The 24,015-nt window shown below is 33.9% G+C and overlaps 2 protein-coding genes across 4 annotated transcripts in view; one reads left to right on the top strand and one right to left on the bottom strand.

Annotated features, from left to right (window-relative positions):
• The window catches only part of LRRIQ3 (leucine rich repeats and IQ motif containing 3), a 218,848-nt gene extending 205,184 nt beyond the window's left edge, over positions 1-13,664 (bottom strand). Inside the window, exon 1 of the mRNA XM_068538019.1 lies at positions 13,533-13,664. The gene's annotated coding sequence lies outside the window, so the exon portion shown is untranslated. The remainder of the gene's footprint in view (positions 1-13,532) is intronic.
• A 138-nt stretch (positions 13,665-13,802) lies between these two features.
• On the top strand, positions 13,803-21,098 carry FPGT (fucose-1-phosphate guanylyltransferase). Of its 3 annotated transcripts, none has more exons than XM_068540109.1 (4): positions 13,803-13,935; positions 15,273-15,440; positions 16,603-16,695; positions 18,781-21,098. In XM_068540109.1, the coding sequence occupies exons 1-4, from the start codon at positions 13,854-13,856 to the stop codon at positions 20,235-20,237; spliced, it is 1,800 nt and encodes a 599-aa protein (XP_068396210.1). In that variant the 5' UTR covers positions 13,803-13,853; the 3' UTR covers positions 20,238-21,098. The 3 variants fall into 3 exon arrangements, with proteins under 3 accessions (XP_068396210.1, XP_068396211.1, XP_068396212.1); XM_068540110.1 differs by having other exon boundaries at positions 13,808-13,935; positions 15,273-15,453; XM_068540111.1 differs by lacking the exons at positions 13,803-13,935; positions 15,273-15,440; positions 16,603-16,695 and adding an exon at positions 16,807-17,245.
• The last annotated feature ends 2,917 nt before the right edge of the window (positions 21,099-24,015 follow it).

Consider the following 24,015-nt stretch of genomic DNA (forward strand, 5'->3'; position numbering starts at 1 on the left):
CTGTACTCTATACAGCACTGTAAAGTACACAAAAGCACTACCACTTGTAGAGGATGCATGCACGTGACAGTGTATGCCAGACACACAAACTAACTTACGTGATTGGACATGTGAACACACGTTTGCACCTATGAAAGTTTGCAACTTGAAGGTTCGTATGTAGGGGACTTACTGTAAATATATCAATAGTCTAAGCATCAAAACAAAGACAGAGTGGATCAAAGTTAGAGTGGATCAAAAACTAGCCCAACCATATGTTGTCTACAGGAAAGCCACTTTATACATAAAGACACATAAAAAATAAATGTAAAGTGATTGAGGTGAATCCTAAAACATTCAAAGAAGAATTAATATGAATTCTTCTCAAATTCTTCCAAAATATAGAAGATGAGGGAACATTCTGAAACTCATTTTATGAGGCCAGAATCACCCTAACACCTAAACAAAACAAAGATATCACAAAAAAAGAAAATTACAGGTCAATTTCCTTGATGAACATAGATGCAAAAATCCTCAACAAAATATTAGCAAACAGAATTGAACAACACCTTAAAAGGATCATACACCATAATTAAGTGAGATTTATTCCAGAGAAGCAGGAATGGTTCAACACATCCACAAATCAGTCGATGTGATATACCACATTAACAAAATGAACAACAAAAATCATATGATCATCTCAATAGATGCAGAAAAAGCATTTGGCAAAATTCAACATCTGTTTATGATAAAAACTCTCAACAAACTAGGTATAGAGGGAACACGCCTCAACATAATAAAGTTCATATGTGACAAGCCCACAGCTAACCTCATACTCAATGGTGAAAAGCTGAAAGCTTTCCTTCTAAGATTAGAAACAAGACAAAGAATGCCCAGTCTCACCACTTTTATTCGTCATAGTACTGGAAGTCTTAATCAGAACAATAAGGCAGGAATAGGAGATAAAAGGCATTAAAATTGGAAAGGAAGAAGTAAAACTGTCACCATTTGCAAATGACAACATATTACATACAGAAAACCGTAAGGACTTCACACACACAAAAAAAACCTGTTAGAACTAATAAACAAAACCAACATTACAGAATATAGAATCAATACACAAAAATCTGATGCATTTTTACACATTAATAATGACTTATCAGAAACAGAATTAAGAAAACAATCCCATTTACAATTGCATCAAAAAAGAAAAAAATACCTCAGAATAAATTTAACCAAGGAGGTAAAAACACCTGTACACTGAAAACTACAACACACTAATGAAAGAAATTGAAGAAGGCGCAAATAAATTGAAAGATATGTGTTCATGGAGTGCAAGAATTAACATTGTTAAAATGTCCATACTGCTCAAAGTAATCTACAGATTCAATGCAAACCCTATCAAAATTCCAATGGTATTTTTCACAAAAATAGAACAAACAATCCTAATATTTGTATGAAACCACGGAAGACCCCAAAAGCCAAAAAAATCTTGAGAAAAAAGAACAAAGCTGGAGCTACCAAATGCCCTGATTTCAAACTATATTACAAAGCTACAGTAATCAAAACAGTATGGTATCAGCATTAAAAACAAACATATAGATCAATGGAACAGAGTAGACAGCCCAGAAATAAAACCACACATATATGGTTAATTGATTTACAAGAAAGGACCAAATAATATATAATGAGGAAAAAAAAAGTCTCTTCAATAAATGGTGATGAGAAAACTGCACAGACACATGGCAAAGAATGAAACTTGACCGCTATCTTAAATCATACAAAAATTAACTCAAAATGGATTAAAGACTTGAAAGTAAAACCTGAAATCATGTAACTCCTTGAAGAACATATAGGTGGTAGACTCCTTGACATTGGTCTTGGTGACGGTATTTGGATCTGACACCAAAAGCAAAGACAACAAAAGCAAACATAAACAAGTGGAAATACATCAAACTAAAAAGATTCTGTACATCAAAGGAAATCATCAATAAAATAAAAAGGCAACCTACTGGATATTTGCAAATCATATATCTGATGAGGGATTAATAGTCAAAATATATAATCACACAACTCAACAGCAAAAAAGATAATCCAACTAAAAAATGGGCAGAGGATTTGAATAGACATTTTTCCAAAGAAGACATGGAGTTGGCTAACAGGTACATGAAAAGATACTCAACACCACCAATCACCAGGGAAATGGAAATCAAAACCACAATGAGGTATCACCTCACACTCATTAGAATGGCTATCATCAAAAAGGAAATAACAAGTATTGGCAGGGATGTGGAGAAAAGGGAACCCTTGTGCACTGTAGGGAGAAATGTAAATTGGTACAACCACTATGGGAAACAGTATGGAGTTTCCTCAAAAAACTAAAAATAGAACTACCATATGATCTAGCAATTCTACTTCTGGGTACTTATATGGAAAAAACATAAACACTAACTTGAAAAGGTATCTGGACCCCCATGTTCATTGTAGCATTATTTACAATAGCCAAGACATGGAAATAGCCTATGTGCTTTGTGATGAATGAATGGATAAAGAAGATGTGATGTGTGTGTGTGTATACACACACAATGGAATATTATTCAACCATAAAAATGAATGAAATTTGTCATTTGTGAGAACATGAAAGGAACTTGAGGGCATTATGCTAAGTGAAATAAGTCAGAGAAAGACAAATACTGTATGATCTCAGTTATGCATGGAATCTTAAAAAAAAAAGAAAGAAAGAAAGAAAAGGAAGCCCATAAAAACAGATAACAGATTGGTGGTTCCCATAGGTGGGTAGTGGGGGTTTGGTAAATTGGGTGAAGGGTTCAAAAGGTACTAATTTCCAGTTATAAAATAAATAAGTCATAGGGAGGTAATGTACAGCATGGTGACTGTAGTTAATAATATTCTATTTCATATTTGAAAGTGGCTAATAGAGTAGATCTTAAAAGTTCTCTTCAAAAGCAAAAAATATTTTGCATGGTATGGTGACAGATGTTAACTAAACTTATTGTGGTGATCCTTTCTCAATATATACAAATATTGAATCATTACATATTACATCTGAAACTAATATGTTATATGTCAATTGTACCTCAATTGATACTACAATTGATAGCTCCTCCTCTACCTACCTAAAAGCCTGCTTGTCGAGTGCTGCCAATTTTAAATATGACCATTAAAGAGGAATCCTTTTGTTCCTTTTAGACTCTGATAATTTTACAATTACTTTGTGAAATGTACATAAAAGTATATTATTAAGTTCAAATAATAATATAAAGTTCAAAAGGCAAATTTAGTTTAAGTACAGCAACACATTAGAGAAAGCATCAGGGCTCCAATTACAGTTTCAGAGAAGTTCTGGGCTTAAAAAGAAATCAGTATCAAATGAACTTATTTACAAAACAGAAATAGACTCACAGACATAGAAAACAAACTTATGGTTACCAAAGGGGGAAGGGGTGGGGGAGGGATAAATTGGAAGGCTGGAATTAACATATACACACTACTATATATAAAATAGATAATCAACAAGGACCTGCTATATAGCACAGGGAACTCTACTCAATATTTTGTAATAACCTATAAGGGGGAAGAGAATCTGAAAAAGAATATATCTGAATCACTGTGCTGTACACCTGAAACTAACACAATATTGTAAATCAAATATATTTCAATAAAAAAAAATTTGTGTATGTGTGTATATATATATCAGTAAATCTTTCATTAGTTTGTATTGACTGTAATACTAATTTTAAAATTATCATACGTTATTAATCATATTATAAAAAACATGTTTTTATAAAATACAATGTCCATCAATTATAAATCTCATCTTTGTTCCCAAATTTTTCCATTTAAAAAACTGGTGGTAAATACACATAGGAACTGTAAGTGCTTATGATGAATGAATATCTAAGTTAAATGTTGAAAAGTAAAAACTCTTTATTCTGTGTTTTTAATTTCAAATAAATATATAAAAAATATTTAAGATATTTTTCAAAGAAATGCTTTGTAATTGTGTCAATGACCTTTAGATATCACACCCATCCACTGGAATTTTATTGACTAATAATACAGGTACATTATTTTAAGTTAAAAGTGTATTAAAGTATAATATTAGTTTTGATGATCTATGTTGCAGTACCTTATTTTGTAAACATTAGTTATGACATTATAAATAAGTGGAATGCTGGATAATGGGCTCTAGAATTATCGTAGAAGCTGATAAGATTCTGTATACAAAATAAAATCATTTAAAAGGAAAAAAAATTTTTTGAAAACAAACTGTAAGGATTATAATTAGTAATATTTTATATCTATTGTGGTTGCAAACTACTTTTAGTTTAAAATGTGTGCAATAGGGTTTCCCAGGTGGCGCAGTGGTTGAGAGTCTGCCTGCCAATGCAGGGGACACGGGTTCGAGCCCTGGTCTGGGAAGATCCCACATGCCACGGAGCGACTAGGCCTGTGAGCCACAATTGCTGAGCCTGCGCTTCTGGAGCCTGTGCTCCGCAACGGGAGAGGCCGCGATAGTGAGAGGCCCGCGCACCGCGATGAAGAGTGGCCCCCACTTGCCGCAACTGGAGAAAGCCCCCGCACAGAAACAAAGACCCAACACAGCCAAAAATAAATAAATAAATAAAAATTTAAAAAAAAACATAAAATGTGTGCAATAGACTGAAATCCATAATATATATAGTAATTATAATTTTAAAATACTTTTTTCATTTAGCCAATAAATTTATTAAATCAATCCTGTTTTGATGAAGACTTGCTATGATTTTACATCACAGACAAAATGCTCTTTAAAAACCAAAGAGAGGGGTTTTAGTAGAACAGTCAGAACAGTACATGTCTCCTGGAAAATAAAAATGGAATTTAGTTGGTTTATAAATTAATGTAAATAAGCTTGCTTCTTTGAAACATTACATGTTCATTTCAAATGACATAAAATATTATTTGGAGCAAGAAATCAAGACGCACTTGTAATCAAGACATCTTATTTTTTCCCCTATAAATATATTTGCTTTCTAAAATTTAGAAAGCTACATATATTTCTGTTATTAAAAAAAAGCTCTTGTGAAAATGCCAGTTTTCAATTTCTGTTTCTATTCCACACTCATTGATTCTAAAATCATAAACCTGAAAAAACTAAAGGGTGATAAGCCAGAAGATAGATATAAAACAACCAACACTAATTAAAACAGCCAGAAAAATACATGGACAGAAATAAGAAATTAATAAGAAAAATTTAACATAGCAAATATTTGTTTCTTCTAGCTTAAAAACCTTGGTTAGCATTCATAAAACAGAGTTTGAATATTTTAAAGTTGGGTCATTAATATACTTCTAGTAAGAGTAATAAATAGTGTACTTACTAATTGAAATTTAGTTATTTACTCTCCTAATTTATATTCTTCACCACTTGCCCTCTCTATGCCCTGGAAAAAAAACTCATGCTAATATTGGGACAGGTATATTATGATTTTATTACCTGACAGTCATTTGAAATATTCTACAAAAAAACTAAGAGAGCTACAGAAAATCAAAGATAAATTCCTGAAAGAGGCCAGAAGATAAAACATCTTTCTAACATAAGAACAAAGAATTATATCTGACTTCTCCTCAGAAACCATGCAAGCAAGAAGACTGCGGAGTACAATATTTAAAGTGTTGCTAGAAAAAAACTCACCAACCTAGAATTCTGTACCCCCTGAAATTATCCTTCAAAGTGAAGGAGAAATAATGACTTTCTCAGACAAACAAATATTGAGGGAATTTGTTGCCAGTAGACTTACCTGGCAATAAATGTTACAAGAAGTTCTTTAAAGAAAAGGAATATACTGTAGTTCAGAAACTCAGTTCTACATAAAGTAAGGAAGAGCACTGGGAAATAAAAATGTGTAGGTAAAATAAAAATCTTTTATTTTTCTTATTCTTAATTGATCTATCAGATAACAATTTGTCAAAATACTAATAGCAAACAATGTATGAAATTATCTATGCTTAATTATATATCATATATATATGAATACTTATACATAAGTGAAATTAAACACAGCAGTAATAAGGGATAGAGGAAGGAATTAGGTTTATTTTCTTATTATAAGGTAGGGTACTTACACTACCTGGGAAAAGGTATAATGTTACTTGAAAATGGAATTGGATTAGTTATAAATGTGATTGCAAACTTTAGGGTAACCATTAAAAAAAGTAAAATAAGAACTATAACCAATATGCTAAGAAAGGAGAGAAAACAGAATTATATACAATGCTCAATTAAAACCACAAAAGCCAGAAAAAGTATGGAAGGCAAAAATAGGAACAAAAAACAATGGCAATAAATAGAAAACAGTAATGAATATGGCAGATATTAATCCAACTATACCAATAATCATTATGAACATCAATAGTCAAAATGCACCAATCAAAAGAGATTGTCAGAGGAGATTAAAAAAGATAAAAAAACAAGACCCACCTATACGTTGTCTACAATAAAGCCCACTTTAAATAGACATATAGATTAAAGTGATGGAGAAAGATATACAATGCTAATACTAATCAAAAGAAAGCAGGAGTGGCTATATCAACTTCAGACAGAGCAGACTTCAAAGCAAGAAAATTTATCAGAGATAATGAGAGCATTACATAATGATAACAGGGTCATTTCTCCAAAAAGACATACCAACTGATAAGGTTTATGCTCTTAACAACAGAGGGTAAAACTATGTGATGCAAAATTAAAAGAACTGCAAGAAGAAACAGAAGAGCTCACTATCATGGTTGGAGACTTCAATACCTTTTTATCAGAAATGGGCTGATCCAGCAGACAGAAAATCAGTAAGGACATAGTTGAACTCAACAACACTATCAATCAACTGGATATAATTGATAACATACAGACTACTTCATCCAACAACAGCTGAATACACATTCATCAAAAGCTCACATGAACCATTTGCCAAGATAGAACACATTCTGGATCATAAAATACACTTTAGCAAACTTAAAAGAATAGAAACCATACAATATCTGCCCCAGATCACAATGAAATTAAACTAGACATCAATAGCAGAAAGATAGCTAGGAAATCCCCAAACAGATGGAGATTAACAACACATTTCTAAATAACACATATTTCTAAATAACACGTAGGCAAAAAAGATTACAAGATAAATTGTTTAATATTTTTAACCAAATGAAAATAAAAATACAACTTACAAAATGTGTGGGATGCACCAAAGCAGTGCTTAGAGGGGAGTTTATAGCACTGAATGCAGATGTTACAAAAGAAGAAAGATCTAAAAGTAACAATCTAAACTTCCATCTTAGTAAACTAGAAAAAGAAGAGAAAATTAAATCCAAAGAAAGGAGAATAAAAGAACTAATATGAATTAGAGCAGAAATCAATGAAATTGAAAACAGGAAATCAACAGAGAAAATCCATTAAACCAAAAACTGGTTCTTTGAAGAGATCAATAAAACTGATAAACCTCTAGCCAAGCCAAAGAGAGAGAGAGAGAAAGAGAGGACAGAAATTACTAATATCAGAAATGAAAAAGGGGACAATACTACAGATCCTGTGGACATTGGAAGGATAGTAAAGAAATACTATGAAGAACTCCGTGCACACAAATTTAATAACCTAAATGAAATGAACTGTTCTTAAAAGAAATAATCTGCCAAAACTCACACAAGAATAAATAGACAATCTGAATAGGTGTATACCTATGAGAAATCGAGTCAATAATTAATAACCTTCAAAAACAGAAGCACCAAGCCCAGATGGGTTCATTGGGAAATACTACCAAAATTTAAGGGAGAAGTTACATGAATTCTCTACAATCTCTTTAAGAAGATAGAAGCGAAGGGAATACTTTGTAATTCATTCTACGAGGCCAGCATTATCCTAATACTAAGGCCAGTCAAAGACATTACAAAACTACAGACCAGTATTTCTCATGAAAACGGATGCAAAAATACTAAAAAAAAAATTAGTAAATCAAATCCAACAATGTATAAAAAGAATCATACACCTACCACCAAGCTGGATTTATCCCAGGTATACAAGACTGGTTCAACATTCAAAAACCAGTTAATGTAATCCATCACATTAACAGGCTAAAAAGAAGAATCACAGATGCAGGAAAAGCATTTGATGCAATCCAACACCTATTCATGATAAAACTCTCAGTCAACTCGGAATAGAAAAGAACTTCCTCAACTTGATAAAGACTATTTACAAAAAATCTACAGCTAACATTGTGCTTAATGGTGAGAAATTAGAAGCTTTTCCACTAAGATGAAGTCCAAGGCTAGGATGTCCCTTCTCACCATTACTTCCCAACATTGTACTGAAAGTCCTAGCTAATGCAATGAGACAAAAAAAAAAAAAAAAAAGGAAATAAAAATGTATAGACGACATTTCTGTTCACAGATGACATGACTGTCAGTGTAGAAAATTCAAAAGAACAGACAAATACCCTTGGAACTACTAAGTGATTATAGCAAAGCTGTAGATTCAGGGTTAATACACAAAAGTCAATCACTTCCCTATATACCAGCAATGAATAAGTTAAAAACACAATACCATTTCCATTACCACTACCATAAATGAAATATTTACATATAAATAGAAAAAAATATGTACAAGATCTATAAGAGGAAAACAAACAAACAAACGCTGGTGAGCAAATTCAAAGAATAAATGAATGGAGAAAGACTTAATGTTCATGGATAGAATGACTCAAAATTATCAAGATGCTGTACTTCCCAACTTATCTACAGATTCAATACAACCCCAGTCAAAATCTCAGTAAGTTATTTTATCACTATTGAGAAACTGATTCTAAAGTTTATATATAGAGGTAAAAGACCTCCCAGTATCTAACACAATACTTAAGAAGTACAAAGTTGGAAAAATGATACCACCTGACTTCAAGACTTACTATAAAGCTAGATAGAAAGATAGATAGATCAGTGGAACAGAATAGAGAGCCTAGAAACAGACAGACATGAATACAGTCAACTGACCTTTGACAAAGGAGAAAAAGCACTACAGTGGAGCAAAGACAAACTTTCAACAAATGGTGATGAAACAGCTGGACAGCCACATGAAAAAGAAAATGAATCTGGACACAGACTTTATACCTCCAGAAAGAATAATTCAAATTGGATATATGACCTAAATGTAAAACATAAAACAATAAAACTCTTAGAAGATAACTTAGGAGAAAACCTAGATGACATTAGGATGATGATAACTTTGTTAGATACAACGTCAAAAACATAATAAAAAAATAGTTTATAATCTATAGTTCATTACTATTAAAGACACGATCTGCAAAAGGTAATGCCAAATGAATCAGAAGACAAGTCACAAACTGGGAGAAAATCTTTTGCAAAAGACACATCTGATAAAGACTCTCATACAAAATATACAAAGAACTCTTAAAATTCAACAATAAGAAAATGCACAACCAGATTAAAAAATAAGCCAAAAACCTTAACAGACACTTCAGCAAAGAAGATACATAGGTGGCAAATAAGCATATGAAAGTCTCTCCTCAACACGTCATCAGGAAAATGCAAATTAAAAAAACAATGAGATGCCATAACACACCAATTAGAATGGCCAAAAGTCTAACACTGATAACACAAACTGATGACAAGGATGTGGAACAATAGGAACTTTCATTCATTCTGGTAGGAGTGCAAAATGGTATAGCCACTCTGGAAGACAGTTTGGGGGTTTCTCAAAAAACTAAATACACTCTTACCATAATTTCCAGTAATTGCATTCTTTGGTATTTACCCAAAGGAGTTGAATACTTATTTTCACACAAAACCCTGCACATGGATATTTACAGCAGCTTTACTCACAATCTCCAAAATTGGGAGGAATCAAGAAGTCCTTCGGTAGGTGAAGGGATAAATAACCTGTGGTACATCCATACAATGGACTGTTTACTCAGCACTAAAAATAAATTAGCTATCAAGCAATGAAAAGACATGGTATAACCTTAAATGCATGTTATTAAGTGAAATAAGCCAATCTAAAAAGACTCATACTGTAGGATTCCACCCATATGACATTCTGGAAAAAGCAAAACATGGAAACAGTAAAAAGATCAGTGGTTGAAGGATTTGCAGGATTTGGGGAATGAGGGATGAATAGGCAGAGCACAGAGGATTTTTAGGATAGTGAAACTACTCTGAATAGTATTATAACAATGTATACATGTCTTTATACTGTGTCCAAACCCATAGAATATAAAACACCAAGAGTGAATCCTAAGGGAAACTACAGACTTTGAGTGATTGTGATGTATCATTGTAGGTTCATCAATTTTAACTAATGTACCACTCTGGTGAGGTATGTTGATAATGGGGGAAGCTATGCATGTGTGGGTATCTATGAGGGTATACTGGAAACCTCTGTATCTTCTTCTCAATTTTGCTGTGAACCTAAATCTGCTCTGAAAATAAAGTCTTTAAGAAAACTAAGAGAGAAAGTAAAATAGAAGTTTAGGGGAAAAAAGTTTTCCTTTGCCCTCAAGAAAGGTGGTGAGGGTTCCTTCAATAGGCTACAGTGGGAAAAATCAGTGAAGAAATAGTCTGAGACCAGGCTAGCTGAGTAATTAAATTCAAAGAAAGGAAACAGTAAAAAAGAGATTTTTGCTTTACACTTCACATCAGGAAGAGTAAGAGGAGGAAGACTGGTTAAACAGAGATGACGCACAAGTAACGGAAAAGATGAGAGCCCCAGCATGAACTGGCCAAGCCATGTACCTGAGCTCCATGGTCCGTAATCAAGGACCTGCTCCATTTGGCTTAAGCTTCTTTTTATAAAGGAGAAGAAAAAATTTAACATGCTTCTCTACAACTTTCACACAACAGTCATATCCATGCCTATAGTAATAAAAATAACCTAACAGGCATTAATTGTAGATAAGCACAAGGCATCTTACTGGGGTGATGCTTACTGGGGAAATGCTCTATACCTGGCTTGTGATCACGGTTGCACAACTCAGTACATTTCCTAAAAATCATTAAACTGCTCACTTACAATAGGTTAATGATATGTAAAGTATACCTCGGTAAAGTTCTTAAAAAGTCTATCTCACTTCTTTTCATGCCACTTCTTCAGATACTCTCCTCCAATAGAAAAAAAAAAAAAAAAAGCCCAAATGCCTCCAAAGAACATCTTTTTTCAACTTATTATAGTTCGGTTTGTCTGATGTCCCCCTTTTTTTTTAATCAACAAATCTTTGAAATCTTTATTTTAAATCATATTTGTTATGATTTTGATGTCCCTTTTGAAATGTGGAATTCAAGATCAAACACATCATTTCCATTCTATACAGAATAAAATGGGTTTACTACTGACCTATATTGACATATTTTATTCTGGTCACTGTAGCTTATGACTGTTTAAACAACCATTATCACACTGTCTGATTATATAAAACCTAAACTTAAATAAAATCCCTTGACTTTTTTACCCACTACAATCAACTGCCAGAGATTTCTCCCACTCACATAGTATACAATTTTTTCATTTTTTATTTAAAAATTAATATTAGTGAAAATTTGAAGAAAACAGAAAAGACAGAAGAAGGACAAAAAACAGAGCTCATATAGTATATTTACGTCCAGCACATTTTATGTGAGTAATATAATCGTATCAACAAAAAAGTAGCATCCATTTCTATGGCCATTCTTCCCAGGTCCAAGAAATGCTCTAACATACATTTAACACTCTGTTATAGAGTCTATCACATCACCGTGTTTTAGTCCCCTCACAGTTCTTATCATTTCTGAAGTTTTCTTATTTAGTTACCTTTTTCAGCGTTTACCTCATTAGTATGTACAATCCCTCAGCTTATAGGCTCTATTGACCTTTCTTTCCTTAGGACCTCATCTAGTTCTGTAGTTTAAAAATTAACTCCATCTATATGCTGACAACTCCCAAGATTATATCTCTAAGTCCAGACCTGTCTTGCAAACTCGACTCATGTATAATGCAAACACATATACATACAAACTCCCATTACGTATGCACTGCACACATATACATCTGTTTACATTCCACATCCAAAACCAAATTCTGGACTCTCCCTACTACCCCAATAACTGTCCCTACTTCCCCATCCATATCCTTTCCCATTTCAACTGATGGTCGCTCTAGCCTTCAGGCAGTTATCCTTGACTCCTCTCTTTCTTTCACATTCCACAGCCATTCCTTTAGCAAATTGTATTAATATGCCTTCAAACATATATCCAGAATCTAACCAACTTCTCATCACCCCCACTGTTACCATCCTGGCCAAGCCTTCACCAACTCTCACCTGTCTTGCTGCAGTAGCCTCCAAACAAGTCTCCCTGCTTCTATCATTGCCCCATTCTCCGCTAGAGTCTATTTTCACATTTCCGTGAAATGCTCCTTTTAAACATAATGGAAGTCACATAAAAACCTTGCAATGGTTTTGTTTCACTCAGTTAGAAAAAAAAAATCCTTTATTTAAGCCATTGTTATCTGACTTTCTCTCTTGCTACTTTCCCTTTTGTTCACTCTCACCTCACTTAAGTCTTTTGTATTTTCTAAATGTTCTTAATAAGAATGTTTTGTTTTTATTAACAAAAAAGAAAGCTTTTAAACAATAAAACTATGAGAGCGTAATCTCCCTTTTCACTCAAATTCTTTCTCTCTAAGTACAGAATTAAATAACAGGGTCAATTCTGTAGAAGAAGAACTAAGTTAAGTCCATGGTAAGAACTTGTAAGGCCTTGAATGCCTATGTTCCTGATGAAACTTTAATGAAGACAGGTTTCTCAACTAAATTAAACTGTACGGTGCGGTAGAATGATGTCGGAGTTTGGGATTGAAATATCTTGCTTAAATCTTCTCTCTACTACTTACTAATTGTGAGAGCCTAAGTCACTATTCTCTCTCATTCATAGCTTTCTCACGTGTAAAGATAAATAGAAGAATCTGTAAAACTCATCATAAACTTGGTGTTTTACAAGAGAAGAAACTTATCTATCGCTACCTACCAAAAACACATCCAATAAGGCCAACTTATTCCCAGGAATGCTATTGAAAGTTCTAGATTAATCTGCATACACAAAAGGTTGCCAAGAGAAACAGCCAAAAAGCCCCAAACGTTAAGGGCCTCATTGCAGAATTTTATACAACTTCCAAAAGCCTATTAAGTGATCTCAAAACTGAGAGGTGTGGAGAGGCTCACTCTATAGTAACTGCAAGGGCAAAGAAGCCACAAAGCTTCCTGAAGAGAGTACAGATTTTAAAAGTTCAGACTGTGTATGTATCTGGACCTGGGGTTGGGGGAGATGGCTTCAGACAACGACCCAAGGGGAGGAATTAACTCTCAAGAGGTCCTTGGGAACTGCCCCTGGCGAAAACAAACCACGAGTTAGAAAGGACGAATAGCCTCTGAGAGAAAGCTAGAAGCTAGGTTGTAGTTTGGACTTCTCCTTAAGCGGGTCAGTTCTCGAAATTTCGTCGCCCAAGCTGGACCACTCACCGTGTCTACCGAGCTGCAAGGCTTTATGAGTTGGGAACAAGCGGCCCAGACCCGGCACAGTCCGACAAATCACTAGGTGGCCATTTATCCGTTCCGGAGACCGTTGCTAGGGAAACGGAGCAAAGCCCTAGGCTCACCCCGTCGCGGTTTTCCTTAGGCAAACCAAAGAGCTTCGGGGGCGTAGTTACGTGAGTGACGCACGTAGGGGGCGGGACAGAGACGAAACCGGACCAAAGAACGGGTTACGTCACAGGGCGCATGCGTGCGGTGCTGGGCTGCGGGATAGCTGGAAGTCCTCGGCGGTGTTGGGGAAAGTGAGCCATGGCAGCCACGAGTGCCCTTCCAGGCGTATCTTTGCGAGAAGCCACCCAGCGAAGGTTGCGGAGGTTTGCAGAGCTTAGAGGTACCAAAGGACGAACCCTGGCTCTCCCCGGCAATGGACAGGGAGGGCGCTTTACGTGCTGGGATATTTGCTGGACTACCACTTCCTTCTACTAATCACTTACGGGCCTAGGACGCTAGCCCAGGCGCAGTTAATGTTGCTCTTGAGTTTTTTATTCTTCTGTCACTCTCCTTTCTTTACGTTATGCTTGTTACTTTCTTTCTTTAAGTTTATTCCCAGTTGCGTGTATATATATATATATATATATATATGGAGGAATGAGAAGACAGACAATTATTAACCTGACTAGTGAAGCTATAAATCCAAGTTATTTGGTTAGCTCATTAGCAAAAATTATTTTAAATAAATCTAGAAGATCTAAGGCATAGTGATTTGACTCTTACAAATCCAATTTTAGCTTTCTTCCACTCCCTACCTACTTCACCAGTTTGTTCCATGATGTGAACGCTTACTAAGTGAAAAGCGAAACAACACGGTGGAATTATGGATTAAAAATTAAAAGGGGTAACTTTGTGTCAAAATGTTTTTTTAAAGGACTATGCCACTTGTCATTTCCTGTACAACTATCTAATTGTTCATATTTCTGTTGACGTTACTGCTTTAAAAATACAGAAAATAATACTTGTATTACAGTAAAATGTTCAGGACTATTAGATTCTAGCTGACTAGAATTTGTTAACTAATAAAAACGCTTATTCGTCTTGTTTATCAATAAAGAAGAGCATCCACTGTCAGCCAAAAGTTCAGTCTCTTATTGAGTTCATCAGGGAGCTGGGAACTTTTCTGTTATCCAGAATTTGGTGTCATTCTCCAGTAACCTTTGTAAACTTGCATGGCTCATTTTAAGGCAATTAAAAAGTAAAGTGCCCACATTTATGAACACCAACATTGTAGCAATGGGTCCTTGGGTTTAGTCTTTCTTAGCCAACAAACATTAAGTGGTCACTGTATGTGAAAATTGATTTTCAAAGCTGGAGATCAATTTATTCCTTTGTCTCCTCTCTTTATTTAAGAATTGAGCTCATCTTTAGCAAGTCAAAAGTACTTCTCTTAATCAAGAAACATTACAACTCTCAGAAAATCTAAATAAATGGGACTGTAGACCATAAAAGGAGCAAGTAATCTAAAAGGAAAAAAAAGTAGAATTTGTGAACAATCGTCATTAGAACTATTTTGAATCCTACTAGCTGACCACTCATTATTCCCTAATTCTCAAAAGCAGAAGATAAATTTTTGGAGATACTATTACCTCTTTTTTCCTTCTTTCCAAATAGGTAAACCTGTAACAGCTAGAGAATTCTGATAATATTTATCACTTTCTTGCTTCTTCCACATAGGCAAACCTGTGGCAGCTGGAGAATTCTGGGACATTGTTGCAATAACAGCAGCTGATGACAAACAGGAACTTGCTTATAAGCAACAGCTGTCAGAAAAGCTGAAAAAAAAGGAGTTACCACTTGGAGTTCAATATCATGTTTTTGTTGATCCTGCTGGAGCCAAAATTGGTACACATTTATGGTCAGATTTATATCATAAATTGTGGGCAGAATAATCATTGAAGAAAAGCTTTCCTGTGGCTTACAGTTTATAAACTGTGTGTCTTACCACCTATAGTCTTTACAAACTTTAAAATTTTTATGTAAATTCACTATTTTTTAAGAAAGATAAAAGGCATGGCAACTGTTTTTACACATTGTGGACTTACCATGAAAATCTTCCAGAATGTTATGTTACTTAAAAGAGAATTTTATTAGTTTTAATAAAATTTACTCAGATGGTGAATATTCTTTTGGACCTTAGCAGTAGGGCTCTTAAGGTCCCTCCAAACTACACAATTTGTTCAGAAACTTACATGAAGAGATCAAATCAAGAAAAATAAATATTTGGCCTCTTGGGACCACATTGCAGAATGTGAAAGAGCACAGTCTAATGGCATAATTATCATAGATGTTTACTTTTAAAAACCAGTTTGTCTACTTTGCCTTTTGACCTTACCTTGCAAATAAAAATACATGCTATTTTCCTGGGGGCCATTTTCCATGTGATACTTAAAGCTGAAGCTCGTTGATGCTAGAGTTAGGGTATCTGTATCTGATACTGGCATGTCCTAATTAGCCAGTGTTTTAATTCTCATAAATATGTGGTCAGTACTTTTCTGATTCCCATGTTTGAATGAGATTCAGGCACAAAATGTTAAATAACTTGCCCATGGTAACTAGTAAGTGGAAGTTACATTTAAGATGTTTTTTAGGAAAACAGGTTCTAAAAAACTTTTTAGAAAGTAAATCTAACACATATATTTGATCATATGGGAGAATTATTTTAATAGGTTTTACAGTTCATAACTCCAAGTGAATGTGTAAACTTACAGTCTTATAGTGTTGCGGATTGCTTAATTTATCATTTCTTTCTTTTTACTACTATTTTCAGGAGAAGATTAACTCAACTTTTATTACCAAGGGCTCATCTCTGGGTTTTATTACTAATTATTTAATTGCTAGGAAATGTGTATTTAATTTGATTCTTTTGCCTGTACCTTTGCTCTCTGCCTGGTTAATTGTAGCCAAAGGTCATATCCTCAAAGTTATAACACCTAAATTTACTGTAATAGCAAGGTTTTTGTAACTTCCTGTGAAATAAATCGAGCTTTTTAACTTTATTTTCAAGGAAATGGCGGATCGACGCTTTGTGCCCTTCGATGTTTGGAAAAGCTTTATGGAGATGAATGGAATTCTTTTACCATCCTATTAATTCACTCTGGTAATGTTACACTGTACTAATTTACATTTTCTTTTAGTATATTACCTTTTATATCGAAGGGACTTTTTTCTCCCTTACTAATACTATCCCCTCTTTCTTTTTTTTTTTTTTTCTTTTGTCTTTGAAGTTATTCTGCTTTGGAAACAAATATTTTATGCTTTCCTTGATATTTTTAGGTTGTAAGTAGCATAATATTTTTCACAAAATTTAACCTTAAAATTGTAGATCACATAAATCATCAACTTTTCATGTATTGTTTTTGGTATACATATCGAAAATTATTTTCCTCAGATAGAACTCATCAAAATATGAACGTTTCTTGACAATGCTTTAGAAAGGATTCTTGCTGTAGGGGAGAGGCTGGTTTAGTACTGTGATTACCAGACTTTACACAAAATCTTCTGTTAACACATTTTTATCTAGTTACTGGTGGCCAAAGTCCATAATCCTTAGGAGTTTAAAAACAAAAAGAAAAGGTGGTGACAGAACATGGAGTTGACAAGAAAGTATAAAAGAGGGAAAATCACACACCAAAAAAGGGAACAGAAAGGTAGGAAAGAAATAATCTCAGAATATAATTTTTTAAATTGGACAAATTTGGTTGTATGAAAATTTTGGTTATATGAAAAAACCTCTGTTATTTTTCCTCTATGTACTGGAGGCTGGTGAAACTTTGTCATGGACTTGTACCAGTTCAGGAACAGATATTTTAGAGCCACTCATCCACATGGTTACCAAGGCACTTTTCATTTTTTAGGATTCATATATGGAACAATGATTCTTTTTAAAGATGATACCGAGTAAAGCATCCAAGTTCTGATTTTAAGACTAACTGAAAAAGTAAAAGAAAAATTCAAATTTACAGTTTTATTCCAGAACAAGTATTATTATTATTATTATTACTAATTTAGTAAAAATTAAGTTAGACACCAGAAAATATATATTAATACAATTGATCCTTGAAAATATATAATAATGCATTGATCTGTGAGTGGTGCTGACCCTCACACAGTCTAATATCTGCATGTAACTTCATAGTTGGTCTTCTGTGTAGGCAGTTCCACTCTCCATATCCACAGTTTTTCATCAGGGATTCAACTAACCTCGGGTCATATAGTCTTACAATATTTATTGAAAAAAATCCTCATATAAGTGAACTGGTAGAGTTCAAACTCTTATTGTTCAAGGATCAAGTGTAATTAAAAGTAGGTAATTCTTACAATGCTGAACTTTACTGTTGGTTAGTATTTGGAAAATGAAAAAGAAAGTATTAGCTCTCGTTGGTTGAATGATGTACTGTGTAGTAAGTGCTTTACATGTATTGTTGATCTCATAAAACGTGATAAAGCAAGTATTTACATCTGCTGATTTAGCGTTAAGTCCAAAGATAAAACAATTAAAAGGTGGTGAACCAGAATTTGAACCCATTTTTGTATGACTCTGCTACGCCTCTCACTATAATTAGTTACGTAAAAATGCTGTAAGCTATTTAATGTACTTAAGAGAACACACTTTTAAAGGAATTAAGTCATAAGGCTCATCTTAGAGGGAAAAGCCTTTTAAAATTAAAAACAAATATACATTGTAAAATGCTTTTAAATAAATGCACCTTTACTTCCTTTAAGTGTATGTAATTGAGGAAAAACATTCCATCTGGAAATTACTCTTTAACAGATAATTATGTATATTAGTTTTTTGTGACATTTTTTTTCCCCATGAAGTGGATTTTTAATGTAGGCGTTTAAACATGGTTGAAATTTATTGTGTAAAATGTAGATATAAGGTCATATTTTAGCTCATTGTCCTTTTTACTTGTTATCTAGTTGAGTTAGAACAATTCATAGTCTGTAAAGCATATTACAATTCTTTCCTAATCTAGAACTGCATTATAGCAAATCTCTACAGAATTGCTCTGTGAATTTGTAATCTGGAATTTATTATTCTTTCCTGGGATACAGTAATATACTGTATATTTTAAATATCTTTAGAGATATTTTGAGTTGTAACTGATGCTCCTGGGTTTTTAAATCTTATAAACAATCTTATAAACATTTTAAAACAGTTATTTTGTTTAATTTTATATAGGTGGCTACAGTCAACGCCTTCCAAACGCAAGTGCTCTGGGGAAAATTTTCACTGCTTTACCTTTTGGTAGCCCCATTTATCAGATGTTGGAATTAAAACTAGCCATGTACATTGATTTCCCCTCACATATGAATCCTGGGATTCTGGTTACCTGTGCAGATGACATTGAACTTTATAGTATTGGAGAATCTGAGTATATTAGGTTTGACAAACCTGGCTTTACTGCTTTAGCTCATCCTTCTAGTTTGACTGTAGGTACAACACATGGAGTATTTGTCTTAGAACCTTTTAACTATTTAGAACATAGAGACCTCGAGTATAGAAGTTGCCATCGTTTCCTTCATAAGCCCAGCATAGAAAAGATGTATCAGTTTGATGCTGTGTGTAGACCTAGAAATTTTTTTCAACAAAACTTTGCTGAGGGTTACATACCCTGTCTTAAATTAGACCCTGAGTATGTCTACACAGACAGCCTATTTTACATGGATCATAAAACAGCAAAAAAGTTACTTGCTTTTTATGAAAAAATAGGTACACTAAACTGTGAAATAGATGCCTATGGAGACTTTCTGCAGGCTTTAGGACCTGGAGCAACTGTGGAATATACCAGAAACACATCAAATGTTACTAAAGAAGAGTCGGAGTTGGTAGACATGAGGCAGAGAATATTTCATCTTCTTCAAGGAACATCACTAAATGTTGTTGTTCTTAATAACTCCAAATTTTATCACATTGGAACAACTGAAGAATATTTGTTTCATTTTACTTCTGATAGCAATTTGAAGTCAGAGCTTGGCTTACAGTCCATAGCTTTTAGCATCTTTCCAGCAATACCAGAATGCTCTAGTAACAAATCCTGTATCATTCAAAGTATATTGGATTCAAGATGTTCTGTGGCACCTGGCTCAGTTGTAGAGTATTCCAGGTTGGGGCCTGATGTTTCAGTTGGGGAAAATTGCATTATTAGTGGTTCTTATATCATAACAACAGCCGTCCTGTCTGCACATTCTTTTGTGTGTTCCTTAAGCTTGAAGATGAATAGACACTTAAAGTATTCAACTATGGCATGTGGAGTGCAAGACAACTTGAAAAAGAATGTTAAAACATTGTCAGATATAAAGTTACTTCAATTCTTTGGAGTCTGTTTCCTGTCATGCTTAGACATTTGGAATCTCAAAGTTACAGAGGAACTGTTCTCTGGAAACAAGACATGTTTGAGTTTGTGGAATGCTCGTATTTTCCCAGTTTGTTCTTCTCTGAGTGATTCAGTTACAACATCCCTAAAGATGTTAAATGCTGTACAGAACAAGTCTGCATTCAGCCTGAATAAATATAAGCTGTTGTCCATTGAAGAAATGCTTTTCTACAAAGATGTGGAAGACATGATAACTTATAGGGACCAAATTTTTCTAGAAATTACTTTGAATAGAAAACAGTCTGATTTAGAGACATCTTAAATAGTGTATACCCTGCCTTTCTTGATTGAGCAAGATTGCAGATGCAGGAGTTTTCTGTAGACTTGTTTTTTAATTGAAGTGAATTAATGAAAATTATATTAACATGATTGCTGTAGCATAAAATTAATAACAAAAATACAAATAAACCATTTTTTGATGAAAGAATTAATAGTTTAAGGATGTAAGTTCAGAAAAGTGATTTTTTTATATTTATCACTATTTAAATTTTTCTTTTATAAAGATGGACTTGTGGAACATTATTTTGTTCACAAAATACTATAATTGTTTTAAAGGTAATTTTCTAAATATACCTTCAGAATTTTTTCATCTTCTTTTGGGCTTTGGTTCCAATGAAGTTCTAAGTGTTCATTGGCAGTTCTCAAGTGCATTAGACCTATTCTGATGAACTAATAAAAATGTCATACTGTAGGGTCTTCAAAGCACTGTAGGAATACTGTAGAAGTACTTTTTCAGAAACAAATCCATGGCTGACAGAGTCAAATTAAATGAATGCTTAAAATATTGTGATAGTCTGAATTAATAAATAAGTATTAATAGATACAAACCATTCTGAAATTGATGATAAAAATCGATGTGACTTATCAGCAACCCTCAGTTATGATATTTATGTATATATTTTTTCAAGTTTCTTCCCAAGGAGTAAATAAAGATATATGGTAGCCATTGTTTAGCATTTACTGATTTACTTGCAGAGATTTCAGAGGATGTTATGTGTTTGTCACTCATTAAAAGTTCAATGCTGTATTTCTAATCTAATAGATCTAAGGTACCATCAGTTATTAAGAATCACCATTATTTTATGTTCCACTGAAAAAGAGAAAACACTACCAATAAAATATGCAATGCTTTTCTTGTTACTTGAAGTTTTTATTTATTGGAAATCTTTTTTTAAAGCACTTAAATATAGATTTGTGTCATTTAACCCTTTTGCAAATACATGTAGAGGAACAAAAAAAGTGAAATATTAAGATACAGTCAAGACTTTTCTAAAGCTTCACATCTAGAGTCAAACTTTTCTAAAGCAATTTTCAACTCAAGAGTGGTTGATGTCCATGTGCTATCTTCTAATACCATCTAGTACCATCTTCTGTGCTATCAAAGGTATTGATAAAGCTGCATATTCTACAAGTGCCACCACCACACTGATGCCTGGATTTACCTTCAAGCTGTGGACACCAGATACCTGTTCTGCAAGTTGGATGCTGATGCTTTATTACTTTACAGAGTTGTTTCACTTTTACTTTAGTTTAATCACATGTCTCTAGAATGTAGTTCTATTTAAATCAGTGGGAGGTTTCTGACAAGTTGGTGGTCACCACATTAATCATATTCCTGCACAATGTATGGATTCTAGTTGCTTTGAAATGTTATCTGTTCCAAAGAATTTGGCAGTGTCTCTTTCCTTGATATGCATCACTTGGTGTGTAGTACCACACATGTACCACCAGCAGTGTATCTAACTCAACCAATGTGATAATCACATGCATGAATAAGTAATAAATTGGACATTATCTCTTGATTTATCATTTTTATTTTGTAAAATCACAGCCTTTAAATCATATACTTTCAAGGTTTGTGAAGGACAGCTACAATTTGTAACTAAATATATTCTGTAAACTTATTGATGAGTTAATAATTAACAATGACCAAGAGGGCATGGAAAAAAAATGCAACTTTTGATATTAATCTCCCTTGGGCATTTGTCTTGCAAACTAAACAAAACAGAAATAAAGAGTGTTCATTAATGCATACTAAGTGGAAATAAAGCTTTGAAAATCCAAGTTATATGCTGCTGAAAATCACAAAAATTTGATGGAATGAATCCAGAATCAATTCTCAGAAGCTGTGATGATCCACTCATCTTCTGAGGCTAAGCAATACTACCTATGTTATATAAAGATTACCAGATTTAGCACAGAACCAAAATCAAAACTTGCCTGCTGCAAAATATATGTATAGCTATCACAGCTGGTAACTGGTGTGCTACACATGCCATTCACATACACCATAATGCCCTTTGGACTTGAGCAACCTGGAGACCCAGAATTTAGGAAACTTGTAGTCTAGCAGAATTAAAATAGAAATAACTAAGGAAAAAAATATTAATTTGTTCAAAATTGTCTAAGGGATTTCAGGTGCTCTTTTTGTTGTTTAGCTGAATGAAACACAAGTCTTCATCTATGTCTATAACTATTATTAATAAAGAAAAGACCTTTTTAAAGGTACTTGAAAGTTACCTTTATAAATTCACTTAGTGCAGGAGAAATAATTCAAGCTACCATTAGCTGCTTAGTTTAACTTGAATCCTTTGTGCCTATAAAATATTTTTAGACAAAGCTGATTTCTATTGTGGTTGAGGAACACAACTTTAGTTGTTTATACTTACTGAAATCGTATTATTAATACTATTTGTACTGAACTTTGTCACAAGTCACTACACATTCTCCTTCCCTTCAATACCGGTGTGCTAAGCTCCAACATGCTACTGTTTGTGTTCCCATTTGTCTGTATTCATTAAAATTTTGGACTAGTTTGTTTATTTGTTTTTAAAGTGACATATCATTCAGACTTGCCAGTTTGGCTGTTCTCTAATAGACCACAATTTGGAATCAGGTTGAAAATCGGAATAAAGGATCTAACTAAAAAATGGGCAGAGGATATGAATAGACATTTTTCTTTGCTTCTGGAGCTTTGGCCTGAGGGGCAGGCTTCAGGTTTATCACACATCTAGTGGCATACCAAGCTGCTCTCAAGGAGCATAGGCTATGGACACCATCTTGGTGCTCTCCCACTGCCTCGCCCCAGCTCATTGGTATCACCCACAGAAGAGCTCATTCACTTGTCTGGAGCCCTGATTTTTGCAACTGCTGCATAGGGGACACCTCCAGATTACCTGGCTCTGGTGGCCAGTAGGGCTTGGGCTTGTGGTCCCACAGGACAGTATATATTTGCATACTCTTGAAAGCTGCTGCATGAAGGTCTGGCTTCCAGTCAGCCTGAATCTAGGTACTGATATCCTCCCCTTTGGAACATTGACAGGTTTGGAGCATCCTTATCTACTAGGAGCTATTAAAAATATAATAGCTGCTTGGACAAGCACAAAGGTTTGAGGGACAATCAAGAGCTGGGGTGGGTTGAATGACACGGTTCACCTCCTACATGAGATCACTCCTTCAAGACAGAGTGAGGTGGTTGTTTCATCTACTGTATAGAAACCAAAACCAACAGAGTGTTAAGCAAAATGAGAAGAAAAAAACAAAGATGAAGAATATACTCCAAATGAAAGAATAAGATAAAACCTCATGAAATAACCTTTAAACAGAGATAAGTAATTTACCTGATAAAGGGTTCAAAGCAATGGTCACAAAGATGCTCACTGAATTTGGGAGATATAATGACATATACATATCAGTGTAACAAAGAGCTGGTTCTTTAAAAAAAATCTAACATATTTAGCTAGACTCACCAAGAAAAAAAGACAAAGGGCTTAAATAAGTACAATTAGAAATGAAAGAGATATTACAACTGATGCCACAAAAATACAAAGGATTATAAAAGACTATGGTGAACAATTAAACATCCACAAATTGGACAAGCCAGAAGAAATGGATAAACCCCTAGAAACACAACTTTCCACAACTGAATCATGAAGAAATAGAAAATCTGAAGAGACCAATTACTAGTAAGGAGATTGAGTCAGTAATTTCAAAACTCTCTACAAACAAAAGTCCAGAACTAGACTGTTCCACTGGTGAAT

This window comes from Eschrichtius robustus, chromosome 3, assembly GCF_028021215.1.
Source record: "Eschrichtius robustus isolate mEscRob2 chromosome 3, mEscRob2.pri, whole genome shotgun sequence".
Classification (NCBI taxonomy): Eukaryota; Metazoa; Chordata; class Mammalia; order Artiodactyla; family Eschrichtiidae; genus Eschrichtius; species Eschrichtius robustus.

Coding starts and splice junctions, on each gene's coding strand:
- FPGT (XM_068540109.1), top strand. CDS start 13,854: ATGGCAGCCACGAGTGCCCTTCCAGGCGTATCTTTGCGAGAAGCCACC. Junction 13,936..15,272: donor GAGGTTTGCAGAGCTTAGAG/GTACCAAAGGAC, acceptor TCTTCCACATAG/GCAAACCTGTGGCAGCTGGA. Junction 15,441..16,602: donor TCCTGCTGGAGCCAAAATTG/GTACACATTTAT, acceptor TTTATTTTCAAG/GAAATGGCGGATCGACGCTT.